General features: G+C 49.3%; 2 protein-coding genes across 3 annotated transcripts in view; both read right to left on the bottom strand.

Annotated features, from left to right (window-relative positions):
• The window catches only part of TCF20 (transcription factor 20), a 150135-nt gene extending 140181 nt beyond the window's left edge, over window positions 1-9954 (bottom strand). For both annotated transcript variants that reach the window (XM_056342019.1, XM_056342017.1), the window contains exons 1-2: window positions 9915-9954; window positions 5213-5299 (exon numbers count right to left, since the gene is read on the bottom strand). The gene's annotated coding sequence lies outside the window, so the exon portion shown is untranslated. The remainder of the gene's footprint in view (window positions 1-5212; window positions 5300-9914) is intronic.
• On the bottom strand, window positions 352-16467 carry NFAM1 (NFAT activating protein with ITAM motif 1). Its single transcript, XM_056342028.1, has 6 exons — window positions 16225-16467; window positions 13769-14107; window positions 12581-12690; window positions 9915-10013; window positions 5213-5299; window positions 352-2333 (listed from the first exon to the last, which is right to left on the bottom strand). The coding sequence occupies exons 1-6, from the start codon at window positions 16277-16279 to the stop codon at window positions 2274-2276; spliced, it is 750 nt and encodes a 249-aa protein (XP_056198003.1). The 5' UTR covers window positions 16280-16467; the 3' UTR covers window positions 352-2273.
• Between the last annotated feature and the right edge of the window lie 10231 nt (window positions 16468-26698).

Below are 26698 nucleotides of genomic sequence, written 5' to 3'. Positions count from 1 at the left end.
AGCCCAAATCCCCAGACTTGCCAGTGTTTCTTGGAAATTTTTACTTTTTCACTTAATTGATCAGAACCTGGTGTGATTCTTGCAGTACTTTAGCACTGGCTGTCCTAGAATAGCCTTTTCCATTCCAAATACTGTTCTTCCTCTCATGTTTCATTTTAAACAGCTTCAGCTACTTAATGTATAGAATCATTCAGGCATAAATGTAAGAAACATACTATTTAAAAAGGTAATAGAAAGATAAGACAAATCAATTCACTGCAAAGTGGGATCTTTGCCAGGAAATTTCCAGCAGCACCCAGTACTTTTAGCATTTACAAAATTTGAAAAGAAAACCACAAAAACTAAGCAGCATTATTTTGAAAGTTTTTACTTTACATCTAACCCACCAGCTTCTGCTGAATATTTTATTGCCATACTGCAACACATTTATAATTCATCTCATCATTTCTTCAAATTCGTTAAGGAAGGAATTGTTATATTTGTACAATCCTTGTTATACTTGTACAGTTCTCTGTAAACTCTTCTATGAACACAAGTATTTTCTGGTCTTATTAGTAAACACCAAGTTTTTTTACTTCAAAAATATTTATAATTGTCACAACCATGTAACAAATGGAAAAGGGGTCTAATAGGCCATGCTGTCGATTCATTGCTCTTTCTGAAATGAATTCCTCAACACTGGGAAGAGAACAAGCATTTTCCTGTGGTTAAAGAAAGTCCAAATTGCATGTTTGAAATCTCTTGTAATAAAAAGAGCAAAGCAATAAGCGGATTATCTCTTTAAACATAGTATAGGAAGGCTGGAGGCCCCGGAGACATTTTCCATAGCCTCTATCTCTGATGCATAGCAGCATTATCTTCAAGTAGAGAGCGTCCTATGACCCTGGAGCTCAATTTTAATTTGATCTTCTTCTTTAAAGAGGTTTCTATGATTTCTCTCAAGTTATGCTGCATATTCTTATTTTGGGTTGGTTCTGTTTGGTTGTTGTTTTGTTGGTTTTTAATCTGAGATAAAACAGCTTCAGCTTTTTGATCCACTAGTTTGATCATGTTATATGGATATTTAATGTAACCTCTTCCCCATCAGAACTAGAATATGCATCAGCACAAATGGTAGGCAAGTTCCAGCCGACAGGACAGAGAAAAGCTTAGACAGAAAATTCACCTCTAGGGTGTCCCTCCTCCCTCCAGTCATTCTAGGTTTCAGAACTGGTCTACCTGGCCAAAAAATGTGTAGGGATGGGGGTAAAGGAGCCTTATACCCTTTCTGGGAAATACTGGCGAGTTGAAACAAAAGCAAACTTACTGGTTTTGGTGGGGCAGGGGTACATGCCTATTTGCACAGAGGCTCAAAATCCCAAGCAATAACACTGCCCCTTGCCAAGAAGAACAGGAAATTGGATTGAACTTCTCTGGGCTGCAACCTGGCCCCAGATCCGCTTGGCTTTACACAGCCCCAGCAAGGGAGTTTCCTCGGGTCCCCACCTCCTTGTTCCTTTCCCTTGTTCTGGAAAAAGCACTGCCACTGAGACGTGTTGCCAGGCAGGGATATTTCCTCTGTTTTCCTTTTCTCCATCTTTATCTCTGTCTGTGCATCCAGTCCTCACTGTATACTGCTGATATTGCTGAAGGGAAAGCATTTACTTGGAGGCACTGATTTGAGTCGACTGAGTATGGTCACAGCAGGCATCTGTGACTACTTGATGGGATTAGCAGATTATGAGAAAGCATGTTTCACTGTGGGGTTCCTGAGAAAGGAAAAATGGGCAGGTGGAGGCTTGGATCTCGGTTAAACTATGCATGAAGGCCTGTTGGCCATGTCAGGAAAGCCGTAGGCACAGGATCAGATGGACCGCTGCAGGTCAGGATTGGAAGATCAAGCCAGGAAGCAGGGAGGTCTCTGGATTGTCCTATCATTTACAGAGGAACGAGATTTAAGTATTTCAGCCAGGCCAGGTGAGAGAAACCTGCACAGATCCCATCTGCATACATAAAATACATGTGAGTGCCTGACAAAAGCAGCTTTTCTTTTGCATCGAACAGCTTTGCTGCAAAATAGCTTTGCTGCATCAATGCAGACTGAGCCTAGGTGGGATTTGAACAGATGCATTCTGTTGTTAATGAAGGGCAGTTTAGAATGAGCCAGGGATTCACAAGTCCCTTGTGGTTGTGCCCTGAGGTTGCTGTGGATCTCTGCAGAGAACTGGGGGTGTAAGAGAGTAGTTCTGCCGTACAGAAAGCTCTCTGGTCCACATAGGGTCAGATTTTGCCTCTTAGATATTCTCATACAGTGTATCAGAGGATTCTTCTAGAGTTGCTTGCTTCTTAGGTGTCTGCAGAATGATAAAAAGGAGAAAAAAGAAATGGAGGGAAATTATTCAAAAGATGATGAATTAATTGTTAATAAGCAGACACTGACGTTTGTTCTGTTAGAAATGGCTATAAGTGATCTGCTGAAACGGAAGCCACTACAGTGAGAAATGTTGCTCCGCCAGAGACGAATGTGACTAATCCAGCCCAAGGGATAAAGATGCCTCCTTTACTTGTCACTCTTTCCCCAGAAAGCTGTCAGACAGGGAGGGGAGGGAAAATTGGACTTGGTAAAAAAATAAATCACTTTGGATTCTGTGAAGGAGGAATTCCCTGACCTCCTCAATCCTGTTTCTTCAGCAGTTGAGTCTATTCCTCACGACCGTTCCTTGTGTAGACAAGGCGCTGACAGACTGATATTTTAAGCGCTGTGTGGCACAGGCCTGCTGTAAGCAAGGTTACACAGCAAGTAGCTGAAATGCCACCGGGTGAATGAAGCCCTACCTACACTAGCATTTTCTCTGTTGCCACCACCGAAGGGAAACATTTTACAAAAGTGCTGAGTGCAGGCACTTCTAAAGCATGCGGGATTAACCCCTTGCTACCCGAGCTGGCTGGCAGTCCAATGCAACAGCATGCCAATGCTCTTGTTTCAGGGGCTCTCTGCCCTGCTTGCCTTTACAGCTCCCCCTCTGTGCACAGCATCCCACAGCAAGGACTGGCCCAGACCCTCTGCAGCAGAGTCACCCACTGTTCAGCAGTCCCAGCTACCGCTCACAGCCCAAACCCACTGGCCCACAAGTCTTGCTCTTGGGGAAAACACCCTGTTATATTCTGGCACAGCCAGCTGGAGGATGTGTCCCAGGCCGTCACAGCCCAGGATGACTGACAGAGAAACTAATCACGGTGCTTACAACAGTAGTGGAAAGCACAATAAAATTCTCCTGTCCAGAGATCACGGGGACCTGCGACTCACAACTTCCCTTTCTTCTGACCAGCACAAGAACTGAGGACACTTGGTGGTGTCTGCTCTTGGTGCTCATCCCATCCCTTCTCTTTGCTTTCTTCTTTGTTTCTCCCATCTCTGCTTCACCCTTCACCCCACCCTGGCTGACACTACCAGTGCCAGACCCACTCACACACAGATGCTCCTTTGCTTTTGCTTTGTTGCTTTGCTCCTGCTCTGTTTTACAGACCTGCTGCCCCTCAAAGCAGTGGTTGAGTGGTGTGGGCCACACACAAGCAATTCATTGCAGCCCAGACAGCTCCACACAGACTGCATCTCATCATCCAGACTGAATCATTTCAAAGGGGACAGCTGGTAAAGGTATACAGAAGAACAAATAGGACAGGGAAGAGGGATCAGGATGTACTGTTCTCCCTATACAACTAATTCAAAATGCAGCAAGAACACAAAACCAGGGATGCTGTCTTTTCCAGTGCGTATGGTGCGCTGAGGTATAAGACAGCCTACTATAAAACAACCCATCCTTCCCCTCAATAATCAGATATCTGACACTGCCTTTGCTACCACCAACTACTGTGGTGCCACAGCAGTAACTGCAGGAGGCCAGTGGCTTTGGGACCAGACCACGTGGCAAGTAGCTCGGACACAGAGGGAGCTGTTTGATTCTAGACCACCTTTTCCTAAAAGGTGGGAGTTGTGAAAATGCTTCAGATACTGGAAAATACTGTCCTTCATGAAACAGAGGGATGGTGTCAACTGATGCTGGCACTGTGGTCCACACTGCAGCCTGGAGAACTCTCCCCAACAGGACATCAGTGGGGGGAAGTAAGAAACTTTTTCAGGAACATTTCCCAGTGTTAGAAGAGTTAATGTATTTTTTAAGCAGATAAGAGGTCTGGAGGGTAAAAGAACAATGGACTTCTGAGGATAGGAAGGAAATGTTCCCTGGGGTGCATGATGCAAGTTTTGTCCCTATGAAACAGCTGATGCCTGCTAAAGGCAGAGCATAGGTTTGTGTGGGCCTCTGCTCTGCATCATGTGGTCACCACAACTGATCTGCATATTCCTAGTTGCAGCTACTTTCATTATGAGTGCATTTAGTTCCTTGTCTGTAACTCCTAATGCCCAGCCCAGCAAGAAGATCCAAGCCCAAAACATACCCACCCACACTGCCTCTTCCTGAGCCCCAGAGCTGACAGAGGCTGTATCAGCTCAGCCTCTCTGTTCAAACCATCTTAGATTCTGCTACCATGAAAGGGCTCTCAGGTGCTTAATGCTGGTGAGAGCAAAGCTGTGGCCACGGTCTGACACAGATTCCAGAGCAGGGGTCCTCAAACTACGGCCCATGGGCCAGATACAGCCCCCCAGGGTCCTCAATCCAGCCCCCGGTATTTACAGACCCCCCCAGCCCCCTCCCCTGCCGGGGGCTGGGGGGGAACCAAGCAGCCGCAGATGACTGCCTGCCACTGCATCCGTGCGCCAGCCCCCTGTTGAAAAAGTTTGAGGACCCCTGTTCCAGAGGGACACAGATTCTTCTACCCTGGAGGAATTCTCAGCTGCCTAAATAATCTGGAAAGGGCAACAGTGGGGACAAGAATCTGGCCATCTCTTCATGAACATCTGTCCCGTTCAGAGGGAGCAGCAATGCCAAACCCCTCAATGCCTTTCATCATACATCATACAGCAAAGCATCTCCATGAAACTGGGACTTCCAGAACTGCTAGAGCTGCAGGAACAAGTTGTTCTGCCGGAAGAGGGAAGATAGGCTATGTGTGCAGCCCAGCTGAGGAGTGGGTGCCACATCCCATTCCCCTCTTTTGTTGGGACTGGAGACACACTTAGTGCCTGCTAGGGCCATGGTGACTCTGTGGGTTTTCTTTCCCCATGTGTGCAGTGCATAAGGGAAGTGTTCAAGAACAGGGCCCCAGCCCTTACCTTTCCTGGAGGACTATTTTTGAGTGACTGGTTGTTTGTGTTGTTCTTGAGGGTAGAATAGACATCAACTTGCTGAGAATCCAGGCACTGCACAGGGAAAAGAGAAAAGAGTAGGGGTCAAATAACTTACTTAGGTTTAAGACAACTAATTGTCCACTGTGTTGCTCCCCATCTTGTGCCTGACATGTTTTAGGAACCACTGTCATCTCCGAAATTTTTAAGTTCCTGGCCTGAACTTGAGCAAAGAGAAAATTCTTTTCCCCTGAAATCTCTACAGTGCAGCTGCATCAGCTTCCTTTTTCAGGCTCACAGAGACAGGCTTTGATGTTACCTACCCTGTGTAAGGCAGTGGAGAAGAATGCCAATGCTCCTGCCTTCCTCTGCTCCAAATTGTCCCAGAATGCAGAATAAAGACCCCTCTGCCACATGAAAGGATGTTGTGTACCATGGGGACCACAAGTAACAGGCAGCCCTCTGCATCACCCAGGACTGTTTAGGTGCCTGACACTCACAAGCTCTTACTTGCACTTATTCTGGGCACACGAAAGGGGGAAGAGGGGTGAGACTGAAGGTGCTTAAGCACAGGGGCTGCCAAAAATGGGAAACCCTACACTGGGCATGATTTCTATTTATTGTCTGGAGTTCTGTAAGTCAGAACTCTCCTTTCTTCTTAGAGTGAACAAAAAATAATAATAATAAAAAAATCAATACACTCCGACCCTCAAACATATCCATGGTCCCACACAGATACACAGAGAAACAGAGAACACCCTACATGTGTATGCACCCGCTGGTCCCCCAGATAATCGTGTCACAGGAGATGCATGTCAGTTTGAGTGATGTTCCAGATCTGCCTGAAGGATCAAACATAACAATCAGGAGGACTTTTCCATGTGTGTTTCAAGGATGACAGCAGGTTGCCAAGGTGGCTGTTTCTCTGGCAACAGGAAGATGGGAGGAGCTCCGGCCGCAAGAGGGGCAGATGGTATTAGTGGAGAGACTGCAAAGGGAGTGAGGCACCCTGCAACGCAGTGAGGAGGGTGAGCAAAACATGGAAGCTTGATTCTGGGGCTGCTAATCACCTGAACCTTCATCGTTTCATCCAGAGTTGCAAACACTTACCATCTTTCGGGATGATGGCCAGCAGGACGGTGGTTTGAACAGGACCAGATGATAGAGGAGCATTTGGGAGTGGCGCTCGGAACAAACAAGCACTCAGATAGGAGGGGGGCGCAGTGCACGGAGCACCACACGTCTCTCCCATTCCCACTCCTCCTCCTGGAATATCAAATTATTTCACCTGTCTGCTTCCCACTCCCAACAACCCGCTTGCCTACACATACATTCCCAACTATTTGCATGTGCACATGCGCACACAGAAAATCCCATTTCCCTCGCCTCATTTTCAATTCTCTTTGTGATGCTCACAGCGAGGACCTCGTCCCGCGTGCTGTGCTCCCAGCAGCCTGGCTCCATGTCCCCTTGGCAGGACAGACTGCCACTTTCACCGCACTCGTCTGAAGCCACTCGCAAGCCAGAAGAATCCTTTTGGTGTTTAACCTCCAAAAAAGATTCCCTTCCTCCACAAGCCCTCTTCCCATGGAGGCTGTTGACAATGTGGGTCCTTCGCTGGCCAGTCGGAAAGCGGGTGTCTTCAACTGCCATTTGCAAATTAATTACTTTTACTTGGTCACTGACCACCTGCTACTGTCACAGTGGAGGCACACAGGCCTCTCTCCTCCCCACTGGCAGATATGCCTTCCTGTCCCCAGGCAGCCTCCTTGTCTCCCTCACACCAGGAAAACCTTCTGTGCTCTGGAACCCTCCTGCACCGCATGAGTTCTCTTTGCTGCTGAAAAAGCTTGTTTGAAGTGTAAAGTGCATGAAGCAAGTCACTTGGATTGCAATTTCCAAGCTGCTTGTTAACTAGGTAGCTAAGCTGGAAGACAGAGGAAAATACAGGTTTGGGTCTGGGCAGTGCAGTGAGGTAGAGCTGCTCTGGGGCTGCAGAGGACAAAGAGGTCAAGGAACACCTGGCAGTGTAGTGGGAACAAAGTGGGTGCCCAGCTGCTCCCTTATTACTGGGGCTTTTTGCTACCAGCTGCTTTTCACTGTGTACAACCACCCCCAGGGACCATGAGTAAATGGTGGCACCTGGAAGAGCCAGCGGGGAAAGCATTTCCTCCTAGAGATGTTCAGCAGGGTAGCTTTGCAGAAGGTGTGCTAGGACCATTCCCACTCCAGGGGTGAACCTTGCTGCCATGTAGGGTAACACAGAGAATTTGATGAGCTGTACCAGCCAGTTCCAAGACCTTGCTTTGATGTCCAGTGCTGCCTCCTGTTGCTCCTGCTCCCAGCTCCGGGTCTGCAAGGACACTGTGATACCCTCACCTGACTTTTTTTCAGACTGACCTCTTGCTTTCCCCCACAGATAGAACATCTGTTGTGTGCTGGCCTCTTGTCCGATCCCCTAATTTCTGGCCTCCTCCTTTATCTCATCACTTGGAGTTACCTCTCACTCGTCCTTCTGTTTTCCTTGCCTTAGCTTACCCCAATACTGACCATAAATTTCCACCCTCCCTGTGAATTAAGCACTGTGTTCAATACTCAATTTAACACCAACGGGTTTTCACACATAATTTCAAACACAGTTTGCAGGGCTGGGTTTACATCATGCAGAGTCCCAGCAAAATTTAGCAGTGGGGCACCAGAGCCATCTTTCAAAGGAAATAAGGTTTGTTGGCTTTCTGCTCCCCTCACCTATTTGGAGGGCCCATCCACCGCAGGGTCTCCATCCCAGGGCTCTTGCCCTCTTTCCCGCATTAACTTCCCTGTCACACCTCGCAGCCCTGCTCTCACCACGTGCCATGTCTGCGGCGGGAGCTGCTGCTTCGTGCCTGAGCAAGTCACCCTGCAGCAGCTGCTCCACTAAAAGCAACCTCCAGCGGGCGGGCTCGTGCCCCCCAGCATGCATGAGGTGGTCACAGGCTGCTTGCAGCTCTGCCAAAGAGGGCTGAGCCACCTGCCCTGCGCACCCCACCGGGCTGGCTAAGAGCTCGGCACAGCTGTGTGTGGCTAACAGGCTTTGGGGGAAGGCTGGCCGGGCTGGGGCCACAGGGCTCCTGCAAGCACAGGGGCCCAGCCAGCTCCAGGGACTGCCTGTGCCTAAGGCTAGCTCTGCTGGCTTGCTATATTAGCCTTAGTGGGGCCTCCTGAACAGAACAACATGATGAAACATGTAATTAAGATGGAGCTAAGGATGCATGACGAGGCCGACTGAGCGAGAAATGGATTTGATTTTTTTTTTTGTCTCCTTGCAGAAATCATCCACTTCAGCAGGAAACTACCCATTTGGATTTTCATAAGCCTGAATTAAAAAGAAATTACTTGCTACAAATGAAAAGGTTTATAACCTGCAACCTCCTTTACTCAAACCGTTGCTTTTTTGCCCAGAATAAATGTATCACATACAATACATAGTACTTTCTTTTAAACCTCTACTCCAGAAATTAAAGGGCCACTGAATGGTGCCCCCCCACCTGCAAGTGAGAATGAGAAGGGGGCAGGACCATCCTCTTGCTCCTATCTGCTCCCACCAGGTCTCCTGCCTCCTTGGCAGAGCTCTGCTCCTCTCTGCAGTACATTCTCCAGAGCTTTGCTTCGTTTAGTTTAAATGATTAATGCAGCAGAGCTTACAGGTTTTCCTCAGAGAGACTTTTCCAGTCCTTATAGACCTCACAGCAGAAAGGTTTCCTAATACTCAGGCAACATCCTTTTCTACTCACTTTTATTTTATTCCTCCTTGTTTGTCCCACAGATCACGAGGAAAAAAAGAAACCTTCTTAGTGGAGCATTCCTCCCATGGGAGTAAAAGGAGGAAAAGGAATCAATTTTAAATGGAGCTGAATGGGTTATAGTTGGGATTATGGGTCATGGTTACTTGAAGTAGCTGAGGTCTGGGCTTGATATTTCAGTAGAACCACTCCAGTCCTATTATCTATGATGCTGTAGCTACTGGGCTTGATGAGTGGGATTTGGAGTTCCCCAGTTTGGGGAATGGAAAAGGAGATCCTATGCAATGAAAAGGGAAATGCTCAAAAAAAAGACTCCACTTTCTTCCTGCTCCCTTTCCCCTGAGAGCTAGTCAGCCTACTCAGGACTGCAGTGGTCTTTGACACTGACACCAGTGAAGGTGTCACAGCAGGAGCTCTAAACAGCTGGGGTTGTTGGAGGGAACACTTCCCTCTGCCTCTTTCTTAAGTCATCATTCTCCAGCTGGGAAGGGCATGTCCTTGAGACACTCTACAGTACAAAGTGGGGCTGGGATCCTCTCTTTCTTCCTGACTTCTGGAGACACTTGTATCTCTACCACCAGGAACCTTCTCTGGCCCCACACTTGCTGCTCCCTGCTGCCACAGTGCTGGCAGAGGGAAGGATGCTGCCCAGCAGGGCATGGTGCGAGGCTTTGGCACTGGGAAGGCCACGAGTGGTATCAGAATGAAGACACACAATGTGCACAGTCCTGAGAGGAGCTAAGCGGGGCAGAGCACAGGAGCAAGGTCACTAGTACCAGGCTGGCACACAGGTATTGCTTATGTTTCACATCATGATACTGGCATTGTCTGTACCTTGGCAGGGCAGGGAAAGGAAGGGTTGTACCATGATGCAGACAGAAGGGATGGAGAGTGAATCTGGTACTCACATCATAGACAGGAGATGGTGGTGGTGGGCTGGCTGAAGGAGGCTGCGTTTCCACCTTCTGTCTCCGGATATTTAGCTGGTTCTTTACAGGGCACAACACCTGCTCAGGACAAGACAGCAAATGACACATTTGGAGAAAACACCATCTCCCCCCAGGTGAAGTGAACACCAATGTCATGTCAAAGCCAGCTGCCTGCACACCCAATGAGTGCTTCCACAGCAAAGAGTGCCAGCAACTCTGCATAACACAGGCTGGTCCCTTTCCTCACCACGGGGTAAAACGGAGGAGTCTGCTGACTTACACTGGAGCAGAGGAAAGGAGAACTTGGCTCTCTGCATACATAAAAATCACTTCCACCACTGAAACTTAGCTGGACAGAGGGTGTACATATTTAACAGCACACAGCGATGCTGTAGGACAGGGAGTAAAGCAGGGCCCTGTTCCAAGCGTGCAGGGGAATTTCAGAGAGGCAAAATCTAGTGACTTTTGTCAGGATTTGGCCAGGAAGCTTTTGCTAATACATAGAATCTAGAGAATAGGACCAGACAACCGTCAATGATGACATATAGTCAGTGATACACTGACGTGCAAGTCCAGCATGGGGTGGAAGGAAGAAGGTCTCTTCCTCTGAAACGTTTCTTGCATCAGATGAGCTCTCCTTGAACACGTTCCATTCATGCACAGATAAGAGCTAGCGCTGCTCAGCAAGCAAGAGAGGAGGCAGAAAAGGAAGGCTTTGCTAAGTATCTCAGTTCTAATTCAGAAAGAGTGGGATGATTATATTCACATCACATGAAAACGATGAACTGCTTTCCAGTCCATTAGTAACTAAGGAGGATGCTAAATAGCTTCTCTTAAAGATAAACATTTTTAAACCAGCAGGTCTGAGCAAGCTGTGGTGAGAAATATGGGTTGTGTTCTGCAGGAGGGCAAATGTAATGACTGTATGATCTCTTTGGGCCCCAAGGAGAGCCTGTAGGCCTGAGACTTACTAGCCCACCTCAAAACCTAGAGATGCCAATCAGCAAGTCATGACAGTGCCCCTCTCCTTATCCCCATGGAGACTGTCTAAGCAAGCAGACATGGAGGCCTGGCTCCAGCCCGGTCACTCTGCCGCTTACACTCCTTACCCAGGCTGCCTGCAAGGTAAGTCTCACAAGATTAGCAGGTCTGCCAGCTGCTGCCATTCTGTTTTCAACCTTATGGTCTCTGACTGTGTGTGCTGGAGCCTGATGTTCCTTGGAGTTGTAGGACTATACCAGCAGCACAGCCTCCACATAAAACATGCATTCAGAGAGTCTGCTCTCATGGTGGCAGGGAGCAGCCTGAAAGAGTAAATATGGGGCATATTCTACCTAGAAAAAAACAATCCCCAAATTCTGTTCTAAACGACATCAAGGTTTTCTAAGCCAGCCTTGAGATCTCTGGAAGAAAGCAAGGGACGCTATTTGCATGCCTGAAGGTGGCAGTATGCAGAGCAGTAGGTTTCCCCCAAACAACAGAGATTCCACGATCATGACCCCAAAGTTTTGGCCACAGGGCCTCTGTCTCACCCATATCTTTCAGTCCTACTTCTGGCTCTTCTGTTCTCTACATCCTTTCTTCCCGACTCCAGTTTCCCCTTTGCCCTCAGCTACTCATCCTAGCTTCCACTTCCTTCCCCAGCTGGTCCCAACCTGTGCCACTATTCCGCTTACCTAAGGGGCCCTATCAGTCTAGTCTAAACACCCTCCTCCAAGCTCCAGTGCTCCCTCACTCCAGATTCCAGTCCCAGTTTCCTTCCCGAGGCTTCTTCCAGCCTCACGGAATCACTGCTGTTGGAAGGTGCCTCTGGAGATTGTCTAGTCCAATCCCTCTCTGATCAAAGCAGAGTCAACTAGAGCAGGTTGCTCCTTGGGTCCTTGTCTCTCTCTCTCTTTTCCCAGTTAGTCAGAACTTCCACAGAGGCTTTCATGGGATCCTTGTCCTGACTTTACCCTCTCACTCTGCCTCTTAATGTTTTCCCTGCCAAACACATGCACAAGCTTCTGGTCCCCATCCCCTCCACACTGCAGATTGGTTTCTTCTATGGCGCCCAAGCCACAGCTCAGGAATACAGTTGCACAGTCCCCTTGCGACCAGGTTGTGACCTTGAACCAGAGTAGCCCCCATCTTGAAACAGGGAAAGTCCTGCCCTCCTCCTGCTACCAGGGCTGCAACAGACTTGCTTGGGTGCACAGAACATTACCTGTCTGACCCACACCACGTGGAAAGGCAGGCTCACAGGGGGCCCCTTTTAAGTGAGCTGCTAAATTCACAGGAGCCATGACTGAGCATGCACAAACTGCAATTTTCCAAAAACCCACCACAAGGCTACTCTCAGGGACAGAACACCGCTAGTGTGACTTCTTGCCCTGTGTCAGATCATTGCTCTAAAGCAGAGCATGCCAGAGTCAAAATGATTACCAGAATGTCTTTAATGGACAAATCAATTACTTGTTTTGTCTTTCCTGTAATCTTTTGTCTCAGAAAGACTGAACTTCAAAAAAGAAAATAAACCCGAGGCAGACACCCAGCACGGAAAATTTTAGCGTGGGGACTTCCAATCCAGCCAAGTTACAAGCAAATGAAATAAATTCCTAGAATGGGTCGTGTCAGGTATTGCTTTTTATTTGGTTATAACTTGCCTTTCTTTTCCACAGAAGCAGAGCTGTTGCGGTGATGCTCAAAGCAACAAGAAGAGTAGTTACTGTAATGAGGATTTGCCACCCATAAGAGGTCTGTATGTACCCTGTACCTGTAAGAAATAAGACAGAAGTTTCACACTGTGAGTGGAAGTTACAATCCTGCTGCATTTTTAACCCTGGAAAGAGCCTTGGGAGAACTGAACTACAGAAGCAGTGCAGAATACGGTGGCACAGATGCACACACCCTTCAAAACCTAGCCTGACTGAACAGAGAGCAGGGTGCAGCTGAAGCATCACGCAAAAGAGGCAGGATATGAGCAGCTGCACTTCATGTACATTAGAGGGATCTGACATAACTATGAGAGCCAAGAAAGGTGGTAGGTAGAGCCTGGCAAAGGTCTTCAGTGATAGGGGTAGAAAGACAGAAGGTGGAAAGCACACAGGCTGCACAAACTAGCAGGGTGGGTATTGTAGGCACCCTCTGACCAGTGTAGCAAAGCTATTTCATCATGGCTCTTTACATTTATACTTTGTAAGAAGTTTTTCTTATCCAGCATTCAGTAATGCAAATCCCGCCAGTCAGCAGCATGCATGTCCTTAACGCTTTTCTATAGCATTCCTCTTATCTTGGCATGAAGTTCTCCTGTGCCTTCTAGTCTGCACATTAACGGAACAACCAACCCCTTGTACCACCTGGAAAAGGGGTGGAGGGATTATGGTGAGCTCCTAACTTGTTTGTGAGCCCCAAATGTTGAGTGCCTAACCTGTACATCTGATTACAGCGACCACCCTAACCACCGAGCTTCTGTTCAACTGTCTCTGTCACACTGCTAAAGGCTAACCCACACCAAATGGCAGGCTCCTGAACACTGGCACCTAAAAGCACCCAGTGCCCAGGCTCCCTAGTTAGGTCCTGCCTTTAAGCCTGCTGCTCCCAGGAGGCTGCAGCAAGGCAGATAAAAATTACTGCATCTTCACGTCCCATCTGTGCATTGGGAAAAGTAGCATAGGTCACCTGTGTAAAGTGGATTCAACTCTGATGGCATTAAGTATTGAGCATAAAGTATTATTCCCACCTGACTTCGTAGCATGTTTGGGTAGAGGAAAAGAAAAGCAAAGATTATATTTTCATAGCTAGATCCAGCTGATTTTTAACGTACTTCCCTTCCTTTCTGGTTGTTCACTTACCTCTAGCAAGGACAAACACTCCCTTTCCCATCTTCTGGATGTCATTCCATTTGACCTCACAGTAGTATGTGCCAGTAGAAGAGGTGTTTTCAAGTGGCATGATTCTGTGGTTATAAGGTATGACAGCAGTCTTATTCTCTTTTCCAGAAGGGATTTCTACCTTTTCCGACCTACTATAGATGGATGTTTTCTGGCCCAGTGAATTAATCCAGTAATAGAAGATCGAAAATCTGGTGTATCTCGGCATGTAAGGAAAGATGACTTTACAGGGGATGGATATTCCTTCCTTGAGCAGCGCAACCTGGATTGGAGGTTTCTGCTGAACATCAACATTTCCCCCTGTAAGGGTAATAATTGTTAGCCATCACCTATCATCACTTTAAGTCAGGAGAGGACTGCTGCCCCAAAGACAGGATCACACTGTGAAAATATCCGTAAGTCAAGAAGCACACCCGTAGCACGCAGTGTTGGCCCTTGTCAGAAACTGAGTGATTCAGAGCATGTGGCCTGTGCGATCTGCCACATCTCTTAGGTAATTGCTGTGTGATTTGCAATAGCCTGTTGCATTCACAGGCTTGCCCTTTTCCCTTGTGAGCTCCTCTGTACAACGCCAGCACACAGAAAGGCAGGAAATGAAGCAGGAAGTGAACTGATTTTGCAGTGCTGTGAGACTGTATTTACCGCGGATGAATAGAAAGCGATTTTCCAAGTCAAACGCTAGCTGGACATCTCCTGAAACTTCTGAGTTACGAATCTCTGCTTGGGCATCTCGGCATCTCTGCACCAGTGAAGGTGCTGTACACAAGCAGGTGTTATCAGTGGGGCTGTGTACTTCTGAAGCACGAGTGAGGAAGGAAATTGCACGTTCTGTACAGGGGCCAGCACCAGGGCCATGAGAAATAAGACACAGCTTAATCAAACTTGTGTTGCCGTAAATGGGCAGCAAAGTGCAAGACTCAATGCTAGATACAGGAACTATCTGCAGAAGAGTGCAGATCTTAAGTATCTGTACGTGACAGTATCTTAGGCAAAGAGATGGGATGGGAGATCATGCCCTTTGTGTGGTTCCTCCTTACACAGACAGGGCTGTTGAAAGTGATCTATCACTGCAATTCAGTAGACAATGATGTCAGGAGTTATAAGGGGGGGATGGATAAGCACAGATGGGGAACCACACCATAGTTCACTCCCTGTTCTGTTTAATAAAAGAAATAAAAGAAAAATAAAAGAAACTAAGAGTAAGCCACCCCAGGCTAGTAAGGAGCCTGGGGTACAGGACCTCTTTCACTTCCCAGCCAAATCTGGGTTTAACACCAGGCAGTCTCTGGATGTATTTGTTTGGCAGCTGACATAACACCACATATAAAGAAATTTAAGAGGAAGCCTGTGCAAACCATTGTTGTCTTTGAAAAAGGGAACTGGAAACTGACACACAAGTCATCTTACAAAATGAAGGATTCTTTCAGAGACATGAAAATAGAAGGGGGGTGGGAAAGTAGAAAGTAGGGGATCAGCAGGCTTTTCCATTCATGCTCTTGATGGGATTCCCTGGGGTTCTGCATTTATGAACAGGCTCATAACAAGGCATTAAAGCTGTCCCAGAGCACAGCCAGGCTTGCTTTCCTGTCATTGTGCACTAACGGTGCACCGCAATGGCAGCATCACCTCTGCACAGCAGGACTCAGCCTTGGAAAAGGCAACTCAGACTGAGTGCTGCTGAATGCTGAGCACTGGAGAAGCGTTGTGGGGGGCAATAATGGAGGGAGGAGATGGCCGCTGTCCAGAAAGGGCTGTTGGTAAGTAACATCCATTAAGAAAAATCCTCTACAGATGACATAGCCAAGGACAATAGCCTGAAAGTAAGGAAGAGCTTAGGTTACATCACTAGAAAAAGGTTCTTAGCTGTAAAAGCAACGAAGACACAGTACAGTCCTAAGGGACCTGCTCATTTGTTGTGAGCCCACAGTCCTGTGTACACTAGATACAATATTATGGAAAGACAGTAACATAAAATCCTGCAGGCACTGTGGGAGTGATAACCCAGGTGGTTTCTTCTGGGCCTTAATTTTCCAGAATCATTCATCATCCTTTTCCTCATCTCTACCCAGCAGAACACACATGAATACAGTTTCTATACAAGACATGGCTAAGCACTGCTGTAACAAAACAGAGGAGAGATCCATCTTCTTACAGTATCCCAGGAGCCATTAGCTTGAGAAGAACGTGCCAGGGAAAAAGCCAAACCATTTTATTTAGGTTATCTAACCCTTCTCCCATGTTTCTCCTTTCTTGAGGATTCTCTCTCTCAGCTTTGAAATGCTTAAAAGACAGAAATAGCAGCAGCGTGCAAATTCCTAGAGGGGATCTTTGAAAATTAGCAAAAGATAGCAGCTGGAAATGCTCTAATATGAACAAACGTGAAAGTAAACAAAAGGAATAAAAAACCACTTTTTTACCTCCACACTGAAGCAACCAAAGAAACAGGAAGATGACTTTTAGATTAGAGGCCATGGTGGGGGTCAAAGGCTGTAAGAAAGCAACCAGACATGAAGATCCAAAAGGGAAAAGAGACGGGGGTTTGACAAGTATTTCCACACCCGGGCAGCTGGTTGATCCCCTCCCGTTCACGAAGGGACGGGCGGGATGGACACACTGTGTTTGGCAAGCTGTTCCTGGCAGATGCAGGCTCTTCTGCTTTTCGGTCAGACTCCTCCCCACGCCGGGGTTCATTTCTCTGTACTGCTATGATGGTGTTAGAGCTATCAGCAGGTCTCTGAAGATTAGACCCTAAGCTCTTCAACGCATGGAGTTTTGTCTCCCATACAGTATCATACGCACTCAAAGCAAACTTTGTCACCTTCCACAGCGACTGAAGCCCTGTGTTGGAATACGGAAAAAAAATGTGCTTTGACTGTTGCAGATCAAGGCCATTTGAGGCAAATGTGGTCAAATGCAGGGAAGGATTCAACAGATCCTGGAGCAATGGACAAGCTTAAAAGTGGCATGGTGGGATTTTTACCATAATTCTGCAAGGATTTGTTTACACAGTTCTTTTGGAACCGCTATTCCCAATTATTCCACTGCATGGACCACCCAGGTTTTGGAATAAGGGCACCTTACTTCAAATTATCTTAATCAATTGCTTTGTTCACGTGGGGAAGCTACTGAGCAGTGCCACAGGATGTGGGCTCTGGGCAGAATAGCCCCATCAGACTCCTTAATGTGAACACTCAACTGTGGGATCACAATTTTTTTGCCTTCAACAGGGAAAACAAGGACCCACATCAGCAGTCAGTACAGAGGAATGGCTCCACTGTACTTCTGACTGCACAGAACCTCCCTCCACAGCCAGCTCCTCCACTAGGTCACTGTGGAGGAAGGCACTCATATTCCAGAAGCGAGAACAACCAGACAGCAAATTCATCCCTAACAGCTGGGATGTTTCAGATCCACACGATGCTGGCTCTGAATCAGCTTTGCAACGCAGGCAAGCCTTAAGAAATCTATTGTAGGGAAATATATGGAGAGCCCTTTGAAGAAGAAAACCCTTTTTTTTTGTGGGAGGATCCTGCCGCCTATACTCATGAAGAAACTTTGATTTTGACAAAAGCTTGTTTTTTGCCAAGATATCTGCATTGCAACAGCTGAGCAGTGTCTGACTCAAAAAAACTCTGATGTGTGAGAGCTCTTCACTTCTCTCTAGGTAGCTTCCTCCTTTTGCACTTCTTGTGAGACATTTGCACTGTCCACAAGAAAGCACTTTGCTGCGATTTCAAGGGTGCCCGCTCACATGGGGTGCTGTGATGTGAAGACTGGTAGGGGATGGCTGTGCAAGGAAAAACCTGAGAAGGTAGATAAGCCTGTAAACTGTGTGTCATCAAAATCAGTCAGTTGTTTTATCCCTCCAGAGTTTGTAGGAGTGAGGTTTGCTCCGAGGCAACCTTTGGTTTACAGCATTTTTCCTCCTGTTCAGCCTGGGATGGGTCCTTAGGAGGAAGGGGTCTTGACTCAGGGGTGGCACACAGCTGTGGCCACTGCGGCCCCCTGAGCCCAGGGATGGCTTTGGCACCTTGCTGAGAGCCCTGACAGATGGGGAGAGGAGCAAGTGGCTTTGTGTAGCTCTGTAAGGCTGGTGCAGCAGCTGCACTCCTCCAGGGAAGGTTTAGCTCAGATTAGCCAAAACCAACTTCTCTCCCCAAGACATGCTGACATGAGCTGCACGGGGCTGGTCTCAGCTGGAAATCACTCCTCGCAGGTCTTAACGCTGAGCAGCAAGGACAATCAAGAGCAGTAACAAGGCATTTGGGACACACTTGGCATTTCAGATATGTAGGCACAGATCAGGCAGCTGTGGCTCTGGGGGGCTGTGGGGTCACAACAGCTCGGCAGCGTTTCTCAGGCCTGAAGAACATCTCAAGGTAGTTGGGGCAGGGAGGGAAAAGGGGGCAGGGACTTGCTACCCTCCTGTGGAAGAACTCTGCTGACCAGTCAGAGCTGCTTCTGCTCTTATATCACACTCATCCCCATGGTAGCACACAGCTTTGCAATTTCCAGCATTGATGTATTTCTAGAGGACAGAACATGCTGCTCCTGTCAGAGATGTGTTTTAACTGTTATCAGCATTTATCTGCTTCAGGAATTCAGAGCGATAAGTGGATTAAGTGCGGTAGGTTTGTAGGGCTGCTAGGTCAACATCATCCTTCTGTCCTTTCCCTTCTCTTCCTATAAACAACCCTCTTGCCACTCTAAATGCCAAGTCCTAGAAATATCGCTGTCTGGAATTTTTTAAAAAATAATATATAGATCTAGCATTTCAAAAGAGATCACACGTAAGACTTGGCTGTGGGATTAGAGGCACGGCCAGGCCAGAAATACATTCACTGCTGGGATTTGCTATGGTAGAGCTCGCTGAAAAGAAATGGCTTTGAAACGACTACCCAGCAGCTCTGAACTGCGAGACAGGATGACATTCTGTTCCTTAGAGCCTAAAGGGAGCCTGAATCTTTGAATGTTAAATTCTAATTCAATTTGGTCTGGGGATTCTGGACTGGGTTTTAACCCTGGAGACATAAATGGGAGGAAGGTGAGGAAAAGCTGAGGAGTTGTGTGTTTGTACTACCAGCCTGTAGCTGGGCTGAACTGATCCCCCCGAAACTTAGGCGGAACTAACCAGGATACCTGTGCCGAAGGAAATAAATTACAAAGCTCCAAAGGAATAGGTCATTGCATGACCTTCACTCATGCATTATACAGTACACTGCTGCGTGTGAGCTGGTCCCTGCAGCACGATGAGGAGGGAACTGCCTGTCCAGCTGTAGCCCCGCCACAGCACAGACTGGCCAGGATCTGTATGGCTTAGTCCTTCCTTTGATGCAGTGAATGCTAATCACTTCCTGAGACTAAATACAGAATTGGGCTAGGTGCTAGCAACAGTTTCTGCTTGTAGCTGGAAAGTGGCCATTAATTTCATTCAAGCACTGTTAAAAGCCTGCGACAGCGGCCAGCATTCCCAACTGTGAGGAAAAGCACATTGTTCTGGCGCGCATGAACAAGTTTGGGCAAGTGCTGAACCTACCAGAATTGCCTGTTCACAGCTGTGTCCAATGTACACCCACAAGTAAAGGCGCACACACACACGTGCCCACACATGCCCCCACAGCCAACTCCAGGGAAAGCATTTATTCAAACAAAAAGGCTGCTGCTAGCCAAGGCAAAAGCAATGCTGCAGAGACCACAACAAAGCCTCTTTATTGCTGAAGCGTTTAACACCACAACCATCCAAAAGAGAAACACCGCTTGGCGCAGAGAAGAGCTGCAGCAACTCAGCGAGCCTGATTGCAGGGAGCGCTTCAGAGCATTCCCCAGCACAGCAGCTCCGGATTTGCTGCCTTGTCAGAGACCAGCTCAGTCCCCCATCGCTGGAAAGCCAGCCAGCGGCAACACACGCACCTCTGAGGATTCACAATCTCTTTGACTCTTCTAACCCCAGACTCCGAGGCGTACAGTTTCCCTCTGTCTGGCGGCAGAAGCGATAGGAGAGCCAGCGCGAGCGGGGCTGTACCTCTGCCAGCATTTTTACCACCGTTGTGTGTCGAGTGCCTCTCAGCAGGGCTGGATGATGCCGAGGTAAAAGCTGCCAATGCCCTTGTTACATTTCTACCCATTGAACTGCTCTAGGGAAGAGAACAATCAGCGACTCGAGGGGAAACCAGAAAAAGAAAGGTGTTGACACTACCGTGGGGAAGTGAGGGAGCACTTCTGTAATTCCCTTTCACCAGCAAAATTAGCCTGCCTCAGAAATCACCCGCTCCTGCTCTTTTTCTGTTCACCTACGGGAAAGATTCCCAGGGACCGAACGGTGGCCACATGCCCGACGTGCTGTCGGGGCTGACGCAGCGTGGCTGCGCCTCAGCCCCGGGTGCTCCCTGCTGTTCCCCGTCCCGGGCTCCCTGGTAGGAGCAGCAGGCCGGGCCGAAGGGGTTCCCGCAGGCGGCCACCTTCCAGCAGAGCGGCCACCGGCCGGGGCCGGGGCTGAAGCGGGGCCAGCCAGCAGAGCGGGACATTTTCCCTCCGCTCCTGCAAGGGGCGAGAAGCTTCTCCCACGCAGCTCACCCGCACTGGCAGCGCAGGGCCGGTCTCGCCTATGCCGACAGCCACCCGCCGCGCCGCCGCGGAGCCCCGGCCTGGCTCGGTCGCGGGGCGGGGGCGGTGGGGCGGCGGCCGGTGCCCGCTAACCCGCACCCTCGCCCACAAGATGGCGCCGTCGCCCCGGCCGCGCGCCGCCGCCGTCCCCGCTCCCGCCCGCCGGCGGGGCCGCCCCCGCCCCCAGCCCCGGGCCCGGCACGGCACGGCACTGCACGGCTCGGCCCCGGCGGCTGCGGCACGGCGGCGCGCTGAGCGGCGGTGAGCGCGGTTTTTCCTTTCGAGGCAGGTGAACAGGCGCCGCGCCGCGGCCGGGGGCTCGGCCAGCGCGGCGGAGGGCTGAGCCCCCTGCGCCTTCAGCTCGCGCGAAATGCGAGAGCGGGGCCGGGTCGCTCGGCAAGCGAAGTGCGTGAGACCCCGCGCTGTGCGGGGCCCGGCCGCCCCCCCGCACCGCCCCGGGCCGCCGAGGGAGCCGCCGTGTTACACACCCGGTGCCGCTCAGCATCTCTTCAGCAGCACTGCGGCCGCAACCCCGGAGAAAACAAGCGCAACTAGGACCCATTTAAGGCAAAACTAATGCTAATTAACTGTAATTAACAACTAGAAGAACAACATTTACTCAGCGAGCTGCAGATACTGCAGTAGCAGTTTGCCCATTAGGTGGGAGCAGGCAGAAGCCGGGGTGCGGAAAGGGAAAATAAACCTTACTGCAGGCTCTGTCGGACGCACAGCGCCGCCGCAACGGGTTTAATCCATCCCAGCTGCCTGCTGCCCTCCTCACCCCTCAGCTGCTCGAGGGCGCTGTCCCTGCAGCAGCCCCGACCTGCCACCCAACACCCCTCTAGCCCCACCGCTACCAGCCCCCCTTGCAAGCCCCCTCAGTGGGCGGTGGCAGCTGAGTCGTTGCTGCTGAGCCCTCTCGGGGTAGCAGCCCCCAGCCCGGGGGGGCGAAGCATGGGGAGCCACGGGCAGCATTGCCTCCAGCACCTGGCACCGTCTGCCCCAGCCACTCGCAAGCCATCCCTCCTACGCAGAGGGCATGCTGGAAACTCCTGCCAGTGCTGGTGAGGAGCACGGTTTTACTATGAATGATGCTTCTCAGCTTGCAGAGGCCTCCTGGGTAGTTTCCATGTGTGGTGCTTTCCATGACCAGCAAATCCCAGGCACCTATTTCATGTTGCTAACCAGTGATGCTGGACTAGTCGAGGCTCCAGCGATGGTGTTTAACTCGCTGTGGTTGCCTTAGCAGGGGTAGGCTCAAATCGGTGCCTCCACAAAAAGGGGCTGACTTGCTGCTGTGCTCCAAGGGGGTGCAGCTGCTTCAAGGGGCCCCAGCAGCAGCATGCCTCACCGGCCAGTGGGAGTATGAGAGCAGGAGTCATAAGCACACAGCCCTCCCACAGCCATGACCACGAGATGTGTCACCAGCCCTGAGGTGCCACAGCTGGGCCAGCCCAACCTTTCTCATATTAGCAGTAAAATTGCTGGGGGTGGGATGCTGGGCAGGAGCGGGGCACATTGCCCACAGCTCCAAACCGTACTCTCTTGAAACAGGAGCCCCTGAACCCTCTCCTCACCAGCTGTGCACCTTGAGGTGTGCACATCATGACCTGAAATCCTCCCTGAGTGAAGGGCTGTGCATCCTCTCTGTGAGGGGCGAAGGGTAGGAGGCAGGCAGGTTTGGCAGGGGCTGGGTCCTGTGCCGGGCAGTCACAGGAAGAATCATGTTGGACAAGGTGGCAGTGGTTGTGAGGGAGCCACAGGACCAGTCCCTGCCAGCAACAGCCTCGCCAGATGGCCCTTCTGGCCACGTCTGCACAGGAAAGCTGCTCCGGCCTCAGCAAGTCCTGCTTTGAGCCAGGCGGCTGTGCCAGCCCCAGCTCCTGGCACCCTGGCAAGGAGCAGCTTCTGACCGCCTCCGGGTACCCAGGCTTGGCCCACGGCTGCTTCTAAATTCAAGCTCCTTCCCTCCAAGCTCCCAGAATCTTCTGGGATTAACTGTCCATTCAAGGAGACTCTGTGCTCCCCTGCACCCATACCACCTCATTCCCTCCTCTGTTCCTTCCGTTGCTTTTTTCTGTGGGTTTTTTTGCCCTTTCCTTTTAATACCTTCCCTACTTCTACTTTTTTCAGTCGGGGCTCTTTCTTCAGCCTGTGGCAGCTTCCCAGCTCAGGGTGTTGGGAGGCACAACCCACAGCGCAGCCGACAGCAACTCGGGAACCAGCAAGGACCCCCACAGCAGACACACGCACGCAGTCACACCCCGCTTTAGATCGGCATGACTTTTCTTGTGCACACCAGGCCTCCGCCAGCTCCTGGAAGGAAGGCTGGGAAGGGATTAAGTAGCTAAATATCTCACTGGCAAATTATTATGGTGCTTTTTTTTCCTATTAATTCTTCAACTTCGCTTTTATCGTCAACTGGGGAGAATATGCAGGCTGATACAGCTGTTATAGCACACTCTCCTAAGGTAGAAAAACATCTTTTCGCCACCAGGCCCTATTCTGGCTATGCAAACTAAAGAAAGCATACTGGCAGAAGCATTTGCTGGAAGAACCACCTCTCTGCTAGGATGTTTGCCAATATAGAAATGTGTTTCGTTTTGTCTTCCCTCCCCATCCCCCAATTTCCCACCTGCCGTCTACATCGCTGGCTGACAGGACTACAGGACAAGGAAGGATCTGTAGTTTTGGCCTAATGCATGACGATCATCATCAAGTTTTGTTTTTCAAACCCTTGAAGAGCACTGCTGGGCACACTGGGAGCAGCCAAGGCTGTTCTGGGGCTGGGGGAGACCTGGGAGGGATTTTCTGAACCTCCCTGTGGGTCTGGAGGCTGGGAACTGAGCCTGAACTCACTCCAACCCCTCCAGTGAAAGGGGTGTCTCCTGCCTGGATAATTGTGTGGTAGTAGACATGGGTTCAACAGGGATGGGAAATGGGAAATGCAAAAATCCCTGGAACGCAAGAGGAAGCATGTTCCGTCTGCATGTAGACATAACCTCAGCAAGAACAAGTGCATGGAGGTGGGACTAGGTGGATGCCATAACAGGGTTCAGACCCCTTCTCCTGTGGCTAAATATATATCTCCACTTGCTCTTTGTATATATATGCGTGTATATACATGTACACACACACACACTTTATACCTAGCTACCGATACTTGCTGGGGTTTCCCTAAGGCAGCCCCCGTGCCCCTGTGTCCTCCCAACCGCCTGAGTAGCCATGCAGAGACCCTCTACTACAGCCGGGCCCACAGCTTCTCCCGCAGCCCCCCCTCTCCCTGCTCTGCACACCCCGGGGAGATCCTTCCCCACCCCAGTACTGCTTCCTTTATTATCTCTGCCCAGCTGTGGTTTATAAGTTGTTTAAATCTTTTCTAGGAACAGATAGAGATCACAGTTACCCAGAATCCAAAAACGCAGACAGCTTGAAATGTGGTTAGACTCTGCCCTACTTTCATTGCACTGAGAGCAAGGCTCTGCCAAGGTGCTCAGGGGAGAGAAGAGGAGAGAAGGAGAAAAGAGAAAAAGACCCATCTCAGCAAACCGCCCCTTCCTCCAGCCCCAGGAAACAAACCTAGCCCATCCTCCCCAAGCTGGCTGTGTCTGAACCGCACTGCCTTTCCGCCTGCTTGGCCTGGGACATGCAGGTGAGCAGAGCAATGGAGGCATGAAGCTTGAGAGAGATGTTCTCCTGCACCCCAACACTTGACACAAGCGTGGGCATCTCCCCAAGCTGAGAGGTGTGAGGGTTTTGCCAAATCATAGCCACGAGGACAGCAGTGCTGCAGATTAAGAACGAGATGCGTTGGTAGAGGTTTTACCATCCGCATACCCACTCACAGCTTTCCCCCATACTAAGTTGCTCCGAGGCCCGGAGAGCTGCAGAAGTGGAAGAGCTGCCTGGGGCTTCCCTGCTGTGAGAAATCCCCTGCCTGGGAAGTCCGTGCTGGGTTACAGAGCTGCTGTGGGGCTGTGCCTCCACAGCGAGCGCAGCTCCCTCGCACCATCAGGCTCCTCCAACAGCAATACTTCCAGGAACCTGCAGTGATCTGGAAAGGGATCACCAATAATAGTGGGAGGCCTCTTTCCTTCTCTCAGCGGTGCCAGCCCACAAGACCAACCTGCAGACAAAGATTTGTGTTTCCCAAGCCCATTTTCCCAGGGTCTGATTCTGATAACCCTGGGCTTTTCTCACAAGTGTTGATGGTTTTCAGAGGTGGGGAAGAACAGCTTACCAATATCTACCTCCACCTCTATGACTTTCTCCAAAGTAGAGTAGTACTGGCTAAGTGATTCCACCCATATTCCTCCAGCTTTGGAGCAGTACATAGACAAGCCACTTGCAACCACTAATATTTTAAGGGCGTTCCTTACCCCTGCTTGGAAGGGCATGTATCAAAGGAAGGATCAGAGCAACAGTGAGGTATTTTTGCTGGTGCTCTCACTAGTGGTAGCAACAGTGAGGTGTTTCGGGGAAAGGGTTTGCTGTAGCCAAGGCCATAGAGCGAAGCTAAAGAAGGTATCATCTGAAAGATAATACAGTCCAAGATCATTACAGTATTTATTAACGCCATTTACAGGGACTGATCTGAACAGCCTTGGAAGGAAGAATGAAAAACTGCCAGCAAACACATATGTTTTCCTGCAAGAAGTTTTTTCATCCTATTGAAAAGCTTTGTTAGAAAGAATGATGAGAGCGGTAATAATAAGGCACTATAATTATACCTGATCCTTCTATAATCTCTCTCTCTGCAGAGTTCGGGAGCACTTTACTGCTATTATTGGATTTGAACAGTCCCATCTGGATAACATACGACTGGTTTGTTTGCATGGCTTATTTTAGGTATTTCAGCACGTACATTAGAGTTGCCTTCGTATCTGGCCAATTCCCTGCACAGTCTGTAAGAGCAGGAAAAGATCTTCAGCTCCTGTTCTCCACTGCCCCATTCTCCCATCCCAATGCCTTGGAGAGCACTTCATCGAAGTCCAAGGATAAAAGGAACCATCACTCCTTCCCAACTCAGTACCACAGAACGAGGGTTATAACCTAGAGGCTGGATACTAGCTAGAACATCTGTATTTGCACCTGTATTATTTTAGGCTTGAGAGTCAATGAATCCCAAAGCAACCCTAGATGCACCTAAAAGTCTAGAGGCAAGGAACTGGCACATGCGTTGTGCTAATGTAGATGCTCTGCGGTCAGAATAGCTGCTTTTAGGCTGAAGCTTTTAAACAAAGGCGTCTGCTGCATGCATGTGTTGCTGGCATGCACAGAATCAGGGAAGGCGTGATGGATGCTCGTGTCTTTCCAGACTCAGCATTACTTGCAATGCCATCTCAGTTACAGTGACGCTGGCAAGCTGCTGCTGCAGCTCCCATTCACTGTGGCATCTAAACGAGCGAGCAGCTCCATCAGCGCCTAGAACTTTGTTGGCCCCTTGCAGGAGCTCTTGGGTGTGAAGCTGGGCTCTTGCGACTTCCCTGTGCCAGGGCCAGGAGAAAAGAGACATAACTGAAAATAATTCAGCCCATGTTTAAAAATGTAGTCATAAAAAATGAGTTTTAAAAAATAATAAAAGCACGACACAAAAACTATGGTTTACGTGACCTGAACTGTTTTCAGGCTAAAATTCAGAGCAATTTGTCACTATCTTATAGTGCAGGGAATGTCCCTTTCAGACTGAATCCCCATAAAAATTAACAAACACAAGTTGCCCAATTCTTCTGTTGCTCTCACTGCTTTTAAAGGGATTTCTTCCCCCCTGTGAATTGGAGCAGGGTCTTCTCCTGAATCCCTTCCACACCCCACCTGGCCTCATCAGCACAGACAGGTGGGGGGTGCAGTGCCTGCCCATCCCCAAGGCTGTGGGTACATTTTGTTGAGGAGTTTAAAAGGACCCATTAGTTCTGCCTTACGTTTTCCCCCAACTTCAATTTTTGAGTATTACATCCAGTCTCCTTGCTTTCATTCTCTTAGATTCTTCAGAACCGTCTTTGTCAATTTGTTTACTTCTGGTTTATTTTTAAAAGACAAACCCCCAATGGACATAAGCTCTCAAGTCCCTTTTGAAAATGCTGTCTTGTCTGTAAGTGCTTTGTTTGTGATCCTCTCCAATCCTTTAGGCTACTGTTTATGAGCTGGAAGGCATCTGCGCTTGGGCTAATCATGCCAAATGCCAGCAACTCCCTCAGCATGATTTGTTGCACAAGCCAGTGGAAGCAGGGTTTGCTTTGATTAAGTTTAGTGTGGAAAACCCATGTTTGCTCACATCGGCCTGACAAA

Source organism: Falco biarmicus, chromosome 5 (assembly GCF_023638135.1).
Source record: "Falco biarmicus isolate bFalBia1 chromosome 5, bFalBia1.pri, whole genome shotgun sequence".
NCBI classification, from domain to species: domain Eukaryota; kingdom Metazoa; phylum Chordata; class Aves; order Falconiformes; family Falconidae; genus Falco; species Falco biarmicus.
Note: the sequence above shows the minus strand (reverse complement) of the source record. Positions and strands in the feature narration are given on the sequence as shown.

Coding starts and splice junctions, on each gene's coding strand:
- NFAM1 (XM_056342028.1), bottom strand. CDS start 16,279: ATGGCCTCTAATCTAAAAGTCATCTTCCTGTTTCTTTGGTTGCTTCAG. Junction 10,014..12,580: donor TGCTTCTGTGGAAAAGAAAG/GCAAGTTATAAC, acceptor TGTCCTGAGCAG/GTGTTGTGCCCTGTAAAGAA. Junction 2,334..5,212: donor AAAATAGTCCTCCAGGAAAG/GTAAGGGCTGGG, acceptor ATCATTCTGCAG/ACACCTAAGAAGCAAGCAAC.